General features: G+C 28.3%; 1 protein-coding gene across 1 annotated transcript; it reads left to right on the forward strand.

The window, feature by feature from the left end:
- Positions 1-819: 819 nt before the first annotated feature.
- LOC105207814 (probable cytochrome P450 301a1, mitochondrial) lies at positions 820-12,297 on the forward strand. The gene is made up of 10 exons (XM_011177459.3): positions 820-1,161; positions 4,066-4,548; positions 5,576-5,692; positions 5,775-5,851; positions 8,887-9,088; positions 9,876-10,038; positions 10,220-10,389; positions 10,942-11,020; positions 11,199-11,402; positions 11,877-12,297. The coding sequence occupies exons 1-10, from the start codon at positions 1,139-1,141 to the stop codon at positions 11,982-11,984; spliced, it is 1,626 nt and encodes a 541-aa protein (XP_011175761.2). The 5' UTR covers positions 820-1,138; the 3' UTR covers positions 11,985-12,297.
- The last annotated feature ends 16 nt before the right edge of the window (positions 12,298-12,313 follow it).

The raw sequence follows: 12,313 nt of genomic DNA on the forward strand, positions 1-12,313 counted from the left end.
TCTCCCAGAAGGTTCCCGCTCAGAATCATCGATCCTTTGTTTATTAGTGTAATTATTTGTCAGTGGAGAACATTCTAGAAGTCATTTTAACTTATAGTTAAAAATGTTTTGATTTCGGCTCTCATGCGACGTATACCAAGCCACGCGAGAACGGGTACAAGTTCGCATTAAAAACGCTAACCGTAAATATAACAGAAAAATGCCAAACCGGAAGTGCGGTCGAAAAACGCTTAAAGCGGAAGTGGAGCCGCTTAACGCTTAAGTTTTTGCATTTAATTATTAAAAAGTGAGTAATAAATATCTCATTATCTTGAGTCTAGAATCTGCTATACAATATTTTGATCGAATTTGAATACAATCGTTCAAATTTCAATATAAAATATTGATTATAAACAAAATTATTGAATAAAATAAAAATGGATGCTATATTATCCTCTTTTTCTTTAATATTTCAAAAAAATTGCAGATTTTTGTCAGTATCCTTTAGTAATTTTTTTGTGAGATTTCAGATGCAAGATTCACTGACATTTTGCTATTTCAAAAATGTTTATCGCAATTTTTATAATACATTTCACTATTGAAATATTTCTGAAAAATTTCGATACGTTGTGAGACGCTGTTTTCATCAAAGTCACAATTAAAGCATGTTTATCGTAATATTTTATTAAATGCAGATTGAGAGATTACCTGATAAAGATAATATGTTCCGAATGACAGAGATACATATATAATAATTTTTCCTTTAGTTTCCATTATTCCTTTTCGATTAAAACAATGTCGAAAATGTTGAGAATGTTGAGAAAGGATCGAGCGAGAAAGTGTCCCGATTTCGATACTCTGACACAGGTGAGTCAAGCCAAATTTGTCGGAGATTCGGGTCATTTTATACTGGAGGGAGAGAAGAATTCTTCAGTGGGGAGTACTTAACGTGGATCGGATCCCGCGACCTTCTTCGCTCGCGGTACACATCGTTTTCAGTAACGGTGCATCCATGAGCCATAACGTTACCAAGTCTTAGCATTCTTTGTCTCAGCCATAGATTTGTGTGTATGTGTGGGTGTGTGCGTACGCATATGTGTGTGTATGAGTGGGTCACTGAAAATTCCAGGGTCGTCTTCGCGAAGAACAGATTTGGGCAATGTTGTTTTTCAATATAACGAGGTACGTGTTCGCAATAAAAATAACTAACAAGGGAATTAATTGGAATTAACCGAATAATTTTACGTCAGTTAGAATGTAATCATTAGTACGCAAATTTCGCTGATCTAAGAAAAAGATGGAAACTGTTTTCCCCTTCGAATGAAATGATTTCGATGCATGGGAGGGAATGCTTCCCGCTCGAGAGAACTCGGATGACTTTCCATAATAGTCTTCAGTTGTCTTGTATATCGTAAATATTAGAAATTTAGTATCTTAAAACGATCGGTAAATACTCCTTCTATATTATAAAATGATAAAATCACGTATTAATTGTTGAACATTGTAATTACCAAATGACTGAGAAAATATTAAAATAATAAGACTCCAAAATAATAAATTGCAAGTTAAATGATATTTTTTTAGATCTTATTTTCATACAGATTTGATAAAAACGTTATTTTTTATTGAAACCTAAAAATATATTAAATTGTTTTTTTTTGTTTATTTGTTAATTCAATTTTTTATTTGTTCATTAATTGGGCAATGAGTAATAGATAAATAAAAGATAAAGAAACGATCTATCTAGTAATATATGATAAAAATGTCTCAGTTTCCTGCAAAAAATCCATTTGCGTTGTTTAATTCAATCTTGCTTGAGTGTTTAACAGATATTTTTTTAATGCATGATAATTATTTAAATAAAATTTTTAGAAATAAAATGAGATTTTAAATGATCTCTGATTCGCCTACGGTAATAGTGTAGTACTTGAGAGATGAACCTCTGAATTTTTATGCTTTTTCGCTATAACTTTTTAGGTCATGGCGCATTGCATTTACGAAATACAACGCAATAATTGTATAATTGTAGTGTCCCAAATATTTGAAAATATTGTTTTAAATTTAATTATTATTGATTTTATAATTTTTTCAAATATTTTTGAAACATTATGAATATATTCTTCTACAATTAAATATCAATAAAGAATTTTTATATTGAAGCAGATATTGAGATTATTTCAACAAAAAATCTAATACCAAAATGTCAAACTTACAATAATTTTTAATAAAAAAGGTTTTTAATTGATTAAACGATTTGTATAAAATTCATGCAGTTAAGCATGTCATATTACACAGTGAAAGCATTCTCATGACATGAATTTAATTTTTTTTATTTATATGATTTTGCGTATATCTTTATTATTGTGCGAGGCGCCATGTTTAAGTGCACCAATTTTGGATAGTTTGATTGATCAACTTTTTAAACCCTTCTCATTTAAAATATCTTATAACATCGATATTTTAGTATTATAATTTTTGTCTCTAAATAATCTCAAAAATCTACTCTTAATTTATTATTGTCACACAAAGTCTGGTACATCATGCATTAAAAAATGTTTTGATAATATCTTTGAAATATTTTAAAATCTTCCCTTCAGTGTATTTCATTTTAAATAAAGAATATTAATTTATATTGTAAAATATTTTGAAATTTTTCTAAAAAATATATTTTGGAATACCTTTTAAAATATTGTACTTTTTAAATATTTTAAAAGTATTTCATGCTATATAGATATACTTTAAAATAGGTAAATACTATATTCTTAATAATTAATGAAACTTTTACATATTAATATTATTTTTATATAATAATTTTTTTCTTTCTTTCACTTTTTTTTACAAAAGCTAAAAATCCGAGAAAAAGAGAGATACATTTAAATTATCACATTACGATTCATTGAGTGAAAGTAAGATGTTTGTGCGGTTTAGGTCTAGATAATAAAAATACGGGAATTTGCAGCATATACATCCAATAGTAGTGGTAATCCAAGTAACACAGGTTTAAAATACGTTTAGCAAACATTGAAAATCAATTTTAAATCTTTAAACTGAAAAATAAAAATTATACAAATAATCATTAAACGTTTTTAACGTCTATTTTAATATTGTTCAAAATTTAACTAATTTAAAATATCGTTTTTATACGAGACATTTTAATGATTTAATAAACGTTGAATAGACAATAAAAAGCGTTTAATAAACATTTTTATACATCATAAAACGTATCGGCCAAATGTTTCTTAAACGTTTATTAAATGTAAATGGTTTGTCTGGAAATAATGACACTTGTGTGTAAAAGTGTAGTGTATAAAAAAGACAGATAGGTAATCAATGAAATAGGTTTAATAGAAAATAAAATAATCACGAGATAACAATTAACTCTTTACGGAAGCTTTCTAACAAAGTAACTTATGGAAATTTTTGTTTTCTAAAGATTTTGGGGTTGCTGAATTCTAGTCTTACAATTCTAAAACTCAATATAATGGACTAAATTTAAAAAGAAATAGTGCATATATCACTTAATAAAATAGTTATAAGTATATCACTGAAAACAGACTATTCACTGTCTTTCAGTGAATAATACTAAAAACACTGATTCCAATTTAGAGAGTATAGATATGTTTGAAATTTAACAAAAGCGAGAGAAGTAAAATGCCAGTGCAGTATATAATAAAAAAACAAACTCAATTAAAAATTCTCTAAGTATTAAGATTAATCAATTACGACGTATTAGCATCTTAATACAGTACTTAAAGACGGTCTTGAAATAAGATTATGAATACCGGCTTAAAACAGAATTTTATGAAAGACTATTTGCAATATTATTTTGAATATTTTTGCTTTTGAGGTCGATTCGAATAAAACGTTATCAAATTTATTGTCAAGTTTTAGAAAAATCGAGCAAGCAGTTTATAAAATAAAAAGAAGTTGCCTCAAAGAGTTAAACGTTTTCCACGTTGTTAGAATTTTTTTAATTATAATTTTCGTTCCTTCGCTATTCTCGCTGTGCTATTTTATTTTGATATCGACAGAAATACTATATACTTCGGAAAATTAAAGAAAGTGGTAACGGGAAATCGATTACAGAATGAAACCGTCACTACGAATTTGCGGGATACGACACTGTTCATTGCGGTCCTGCGAGTCGCTTTTTCGAAGAGTTGCTTATCGAGATTTCTGCAGCGATACGATCACGTCGGAGTGTCCTCATGCATCGTCGTCCCCAAGGATCGCATCCTCGTTCGTTAGACCGTACGACGAGGTGCCAGGCCCGCGGCCAATACCGATCTTAGGCAACGCATGGCGGTTGCTGCCGTTGATCGGACAGTATCAGATCTCGGACGTTGGAAAGATCTCACAACTGTTCTATGAAGAATACGGCAAAATCGTACGATTGACCGGTCTTATAGGTCGGCCCGATCTGCTCTTCGTATACGACGCCAACGAAATCGAAAAGGTGTACCGACAAGAGGGCCCCACGCCATTCAGACCCGCCATGCCCTGCCTGGTGCGCTATAAGAGTATCGTACGCAAGGATTTTTTCGGCGAATTACCCGGCGTTGTTGGCGTGTAGGTGAAAAATAATTAGCGGCGAATAATCTCAACATTAAAAATTTACTAAGAGACATGGTTTAAGTGCTAGAAAAAATTTTGAAAACGTTTTATTTATTAATCCTTAGATGTATGTTATAGCAATGACATAATTATGAAAAAGCTGAGATTTATTACTTCAAAACCGATAAATTTCTTTCTTGTCTTTCGAAAATTTATCTAACTTTATAACCATTAAAAACTACGACCAGATCAGCAAAGACAACTAAAAAATAATTCAATTGAAAATAGGACTGAAGCATGAAAAAACATTACTGATACAAAAATCACTTTTCAAAATTAATTTTGTAATTAATTGTAGAATTTAAATTTAATTATTTATACATATTATTTTTTTTTGCATAAATAATAAATAATTTTATAAAAAGTCATATGTTTTTTTAGTAATTTTTTCCGTAGAATCGATTGGCGCAATCAGTTTTCTTTCTAATACAGTTAATTTTTAATAATTTGTTTCTAACAATTAGTTGCAAAATTAATTTTGCTTTCTACGTCAATAATGTTTTTTTTTTTAATGCTCTGGTCCTATTTCCAAATATTATTTTTTAGTTATCTTTGCTGATCTGGTTATGGGTTTTAATAGGATGATAAAAATAATAAGTAATAAAGTTTCATAGAAATAAATTTTATAATAGTAAAAATTATTCTGTTAATCTATTCTTTTACGCACATACATTTATAATATATAATATATATATATATATATATATATATATATATATATAATAAATTCTATGTTTATTTAAAAACAAATTTATAGAATTAAAAATGGACGAAAATATCGAACATTTATTACCTAAATGAAAAGAAGCGTGTAAGAATATATATATAGAGTCTCAATGAAACTTTCGAGTTTTGTGACCTTGTCCTCGGTTTCTTTATTACGTCAATACTGCTTTAATGAAAAGTTCCGTACGGTTGTAAAGAACAGTCTTTATTTGCTTTGTTCGTTTATTCTGAACTCATCGCTAATTCCTCTCGTTAGACATGGCGAGCCGTGGAAGGAGTTTCGTACACGCGTCCAGAAACCTGTTCTCCAGCCAAAGACTGTGCGAAAATACATAACGCCGATTGAAGTGGTTACAAAGGACTTCATAAAAAGGTAAAAGAGGATGGAAAACAAATTTTGCATATACATGTTTACACAAATTGATGATTATTGCAATATCTTTTATGGATCGTAGAATCGAGAAGATTAAGAGGGACGATGGTGAACTGCCCGATGATTTCGATAACGAGATACATAAATGGGCTTTGGAATGTTAGTTTCTCATCTTATGTAAAGTATTATCCGCTTATCCTATGTAAACTATTAATAACATTCACTAAAAATAGAGTTTAATAAATAATAATAATAATAATAATGAAGCCTAAACAATAATTAATTATTTTTTAGATAAAGTAATTTAAATTAAATGTTTAGTTAATATATAATCAGATAATAATATTTAGTAACCATTTAATAATATTTAGTAATCATTTGGTTATTATTAACTGAATTACTAAATATTTGATTATATTAATCAAATACTCTAAAATTATTTCATCAGAAGCATGATTATTATTAGCAAATTCTGTTTTCAATGTTGATTGCAAATTATATAAAACGCCTCTCTCTCTCTCTCTTTCTCTCTCTCTACGCTAATAATGGATATTTTAAATTGTATTTAATATATTTCGAATAACTTTAATATCAAAGTATTATTCTCTTCTTAATATATTTTGAATACTACAATTGAATATTACAATTCCAATTAACTTCCAAGTTTAAAAAATGATCATGAAAAGGAAAATTCAGAGTCATCAGGTGCGAGTTATAAATTAATTTAAAAGTGTCAAATAGGTATTAACATTTAAAAAGTATATTTAAAATAAGGTACATCCCTTACAAAAAAAATACACCTAACTTAGACGTTTGCGGTCCGAAATGTCACTCAAATTGCCAACGCCTACTTGGGTGTATTTTTTTTCATAAGGAATGTGAGTTAAATAAGCCCACTAAATATATTTTATTTATAAAAAACTTGATTTAATAAAGTTTATAAAACCAACAATTGTCAAAGACTATCCTTCGACAATTGTTGGTTCGATTTAAAATCTGAAGAGCATTGATTTGATCTACTATTGTTAAGTTTATAAAATTATCATTTAAAAAATTTTATTCAGTAGGGTTTTAAAAATAGTTAAAAAAATTTTATTTAAACTTAATTATTATTAATTATTAATAAAAATTCTATTTGATAAAATTAAAAAAAAAAATACATAAATTATTATAAGTTTCTTTTTATTTAATTTAAGTACCGTACATTTATGTTAGCTTTTATTTTGGACATTACGATTCTTAATTTTGTTAGCCATTTTCAACAGTTTAGTAAAAACGTTTAATAAATTCGCAAAAAAAATTTTACATGAATAAATAAATCACAGTCAAACCGTACTAATCACAATAATAAATATAAAAAATTTGAAAAGTAAAATTTTAATCAAAACTTTGAATAAAAAAAACCGTCAGTAATTAAAAAATAGAAAAATATTAAAAAGTCGCAGATGATCAAAATTTAAAAATGTACAAGAACACGATTACAATTAAAATGATAAAAACTGAAAATAAATGCTAAGTTATATTGCTAAAAGTAAATAAGAAGTGAGGTAGAGAGAGATAAGAAGTTGGCATTTTTGTTTCTGTCGAAGTCGCAATAAACGGTCGGCAGGACCAAGTCGAAGGAAGATCGTGTGTGACTTAATTGACTTAATTATTGTGACATGTTAATCAAGATACTTCAAAGTATACATTTTCAAATGTGAAAGAGATCTTACAAGAACCGTGATAAACAATTTTAAGGTCTTACGACCGCAACAACCGACTTTCTCGATGACAATGCTATAAGAAAAACAATTATTCATATATACATAGACATAACGAGATTTGTTCTTGAACGTCCGAAAGCCTGTTGTTCGAGCATTTAAGAAGATTCTCGTTTTACATTAAAGTTGAATTATGAATATCATAGAAAACAATTTATCTTTCGATCCTAAACAGTTCCAATTTTAAACATCATAGAAAAAATCGCATAACGCTCGTCAAATACGCAAATTAAAGGTAAAGATTCAGTGTGAATATTCGGTTTCGAACACTGTAATCACAGCAATTTGTAACCGATTTTTAATTCATGCCATGGAATTTTAGTTTGTAAAAAATTTTGAAATTTAACGAATCACCATTTGTATCTGTATAGCTTCATAATAATCAGTAATTTATTTAACAAATTCAATCTCAAAAGGAAAGATTTCAAGTGGTAAAATACTTTTTGGAACATTTTATTATGATTATTTGTTATAAAGTTACATACGCTTAAAATTTATCTATTTTTGAGAGTCAGAATAGGTAATTCTTTAATTTTGCTGTTAAGTTTCCAAGCAGCACACAATATTTATAAAATATTTACTAAATATTTATAATAATTAAAAGAATATTTTTAAATTATAAGAATATTTATCAAAATATTTTATAAATATTTGTATAATCTTAGATTGAACAGATCATAAATATTGTGATTAATATTATATAAAATATTTAGTCTACATTTCAATATTTTATACATTATTTATTATAATATTTATAAACATTTTTATATTTTATTATAAATATTGTATGCTGTCTGGGTATGTATATACATGTATATGTATATCTGGCAAAATATATCTTGATTTGGATCACTTTCTATTTGGTTTTTGCATCATATTTTTATATGAGTACAGATTATCCAATCAGCAAATATTCTTTAAATGTTTTTTAAATATTTAAAAAGCATTGTCTGCTGATTGGGTAAGGTCTTATTGAATGTCAGAAATTATAAAATTTCTTGCTTTACAAACTGAAGTGTTCACCTTTAATTTTTAATATTTAACAAAATCTTTAACACACACATACACACATAGAGAGAAAGAGAGAGAATGGGAGAAATAATTTATAGAGCGGTAATTACAGAATTTAAAAGTTTCGTAACTTTTGACATTTAACAAGATCTTCAACATTTTATACACAAGGACGTAATTCATTTTACATATAGAGAGACAGGGACTATAGATAGTATCGCTATTTATTATCGCGCTCCAAGATAAGATTTTCTTAAACACTAACACATAAAAAGAGAAAGAGAGAAAGAGAGAGAAATGATTTATCTATTATGATTCTCCCGGAAAAATAATCCGTTCCAAGATTCTCATTCCCGTTATCCGGATGTGCAATGATAATAGAATTCACTACGTACTATGCATTAAACATTTGTTGGACAGGTATCGGCCGTGTGGCACTTGACGTCAGACTCGGGTGCTTAGGCGAGACCTTGTCATCGAATTCCGAGCCGCAAAAAATTATCGATGCCGCTAAATTCGCACTGAGAAATGTCGCTTCTCTCGAACTCAAAGCCCCGTATTGGAGATATATTCCAACGCCCCTCTGGACCCGTTACGTGCGCAATATGAATTATTTCATTGAGTAAGTTTAGAAAGAATAAATAAGTAAGGTAGAAAAAAGTTTCTATAAAAACATGTATACATAGGGAAATATAAAATAAATAGAAAATAGTTAGAAAAAACTTCTGACAAAATTCCCTTATATTTCTTTAATCTTTTAATTTATGGGATTAATCTGATAATCATTTGAAATCCTTTTTTGTCTAATTAGATGAGACTAGAAAATAAAAGATTTGGAAAGAATTGAATTTTTTATTTAAGATTTAGATAATTTTGCAAACAGAAATTAATAGTCGTTTGATTGTCTTTTTTTGTCCAGTTATTGTAATTTTCAAGATAAGTTTGAGAAAGAAAAATATTCATTTCGTATATAATGCAGATAATTTTTTAATTAGAAAATCTGGGATTGGTTTGATGATCGTTTGACCTCCTTTCCCTCTTATCTAATCGTTGGAAGTTTACAAGACGAGAAATCAAGAAAACTGGGAAATAAATGAATTCCTTATTTGAGATTTAAACCATGCAGTGAAAGCGAATTCTTTTCTACTTTTATCCGCATTTTATTAGAACACTTAACGTATACATGTTTGGAAATAGAAAGTTGTTACGAAAAACCAGTGGAACAAAAAAAGATTCATTTTGAAGTTGTTATCTAATTTCATAATCTAATTAAATGTTTTGTATCTAATTAAATGTTCAATGTTACATAAATCTTTTTCTAACTTAACTGAATTTACAGCTCGTTTGGTGATGATTCATTCTCGAAATTCAACGAATGATTAATTATGTAACAATATGTTTTATTTTAGGATATGCATGAAGTACATCGATGCCGCGATAGTCAGGCTTAAAAACAAGAAAGTCGTGGACGAGAGCGACTTGTCACTCGTAGAGCGAATTTTGGCCAAAGAGACAGATCCTAAGATAGCTTATATCTTCGCTCTCGATCTGATATTGGTCGGCATTGACACCGTAAGTCACACAATATTATTATTATGTTATCCCACGATTACTATATGATTTTGAAAGTAAATTCTAAGAGGAAATTCTCTCTGTATATAATCGTACCCACTATGTCTATTTAAAAAATTACGATTGCTATATATTAAATGTGTAAGAATATAATGTAATTTAAAGTATACTTATATTGTAGATATCAATGGCAGTATGTTCGATATTGTATCAATTAGCAACTAGGCCGGAAGAACAGGAAAAGATACATCAGGAACTTTTACAAATATTACCGGATCCATCCGTTTCACTCACACCGAGCCACCTAGATCAAGCGATCTACATGAAAGCTTTCATCCGCGAAGTTTTTAGGTAATATTATCATGGATAGCATCATGGATAATATCCCAAGTAGAACAAAAGTCACGATGAATGACTTAAAATGATATTAAAATATCCCAAGTAGAACAAAAGTCACGATGAATGACTTAAAATGATATTAAAATAATTTATAATTGATTGGAAAGAAATTTTGAATTATTATTTTATAGTTATTTTAACGCCATTTTTATTCCATGACTTTTTGCTTTGTTTAAGATCATAGGAAATAATAAATTTTGATAAAATAGTTAATTTGCTATTAATAAACTTTACTAATAATTAACTTAACTTTTAACTTTTTACATGTATTGATAATCCAGCAAACAAAAATAAATTAAAATGGATACAAATTAATTTATTTCGATATTTCGAATTCGCGTTTCAGATTTTTCGAATCTATTTGAATTCAAAAATACTTTGAGACTCTGAAGAGAGAATTCGAATAAATTAAAATAAATTGCAATTTTCAATTCATTTCAATTTATTTTCTGGGAGCCTGATTATTTCTGTAAATAAAAGAATCTTATACCCGTTTTGTTTCAGAGTGTATTCCACTGTCATCGGAAACGGCAGAACGTTGCAGAACGACACCGTCATTTGCGGCTATAAAGTTCCAAAAGGAGTGAGTAACATACCTTATTTTTACATTTTTTAACATTGAAAACATCTGTTTATACAAAATGGACCAGAATACGATCGGAAAGATGATTTTTAATTGTGTTTATACACATATGGATGTGTATAAATAATATGAGTAACATTTCACTGTTAAAATTAATCATTAATATTTCTAATTTTAGGTTCAAGTTGTATTCCCAACGCTTGTCACCGGTAATATGGAGGAATACGTCACGGACGCGAAAACGTTTAAACCTGCGAGGTGGCTCAAAGATTCTGATAACGAGAACTTGCATCCATTCGCGTCATTACCCTATGGTTACGGAGCACGGATGTGCCTGGGCAGACGATTCGCGGATCTTGAGATGCAAGTGCTACTTGCAAAGGTATTTCATATACATATATTTCTTTTTTAAATTTATAATCTGCATAAAATAAATCCTTGGCTCTTTTCCAAGGTTGGCCAATAATTAAGTTAGCTGACTACCTAGTTCAATGAGAAATTAAAACTATTACAGAATTTAAATTGAGATCAAGATCTCATTCAAGCTGCGGATCAATTTTTTTTCATAATAATAACAATCTTGATGTATCGTTTAATTTGACTTTTCGAATTCCTCAACTTTTGAATGAGAGTTATATTAAAGAATATGCCAGCTTGAACAATTTAATGCATACACTTATTTTTTGTCATTTAATAGTCAATTTACTTAGACTAAATGTCTAATTTTTTAAACATCTTAATTTTATTTAATTCACTTTGACTTTTAGATCTGATTTTAGTTGAATTTATAAAAAATTACGTAAATGATTTAAAACAACACATATTAATGTAAATTATTTAACAATATTCTTTTCAGCTCCTGAGATCATATAAACTGGAATATCATTACCAGCCGTTAAAATACAAAGTCACGTTCATGTACGCGCCCGATGGAGAACTCAAATTCAAAATAATAAAAAGATAACATCCCGCATGTCGTATAATTGTAAAATAAATTTAGTATACTCTTTGACAAAAAATAGTTACACGCAGACTGTCTAGACTGTCAATCTTTAAATTGTTATAACTTCATGAAAAAAATTGTATAATCTTAATGGTGTAATTTTAAAGGGCAAAGTTCTTAGGAAGATTGTACGATTTTGTTATCATAAAGTTTAAAGTTAAAAGACCTACAGTCTGAACTTGTCCGTATCTTTTTTTTTGTACAAAAAAGTGCATCTAAATATAAATATATTAAAAATTTGTAGATTAGTACTAATAAAAAATAATTCTAATTGCTACATCATGATATAT

Source organism: Solenopsis invicta, chromosome 14 (genome assembly GCF_016802725.1).
Source record: "Solenopsis invicta isolate M01_SB chromosome 14, UNIL_Sinv_3.0, whole genome shotgun sequence".
In the NCBI taxonomy this organism is placed as follows: Eukaryota; Metazoa; Arthropoda; class Insecta; order Hymenoptera; family Formicidae; genus Solenopsis; species Solenopsis invicta.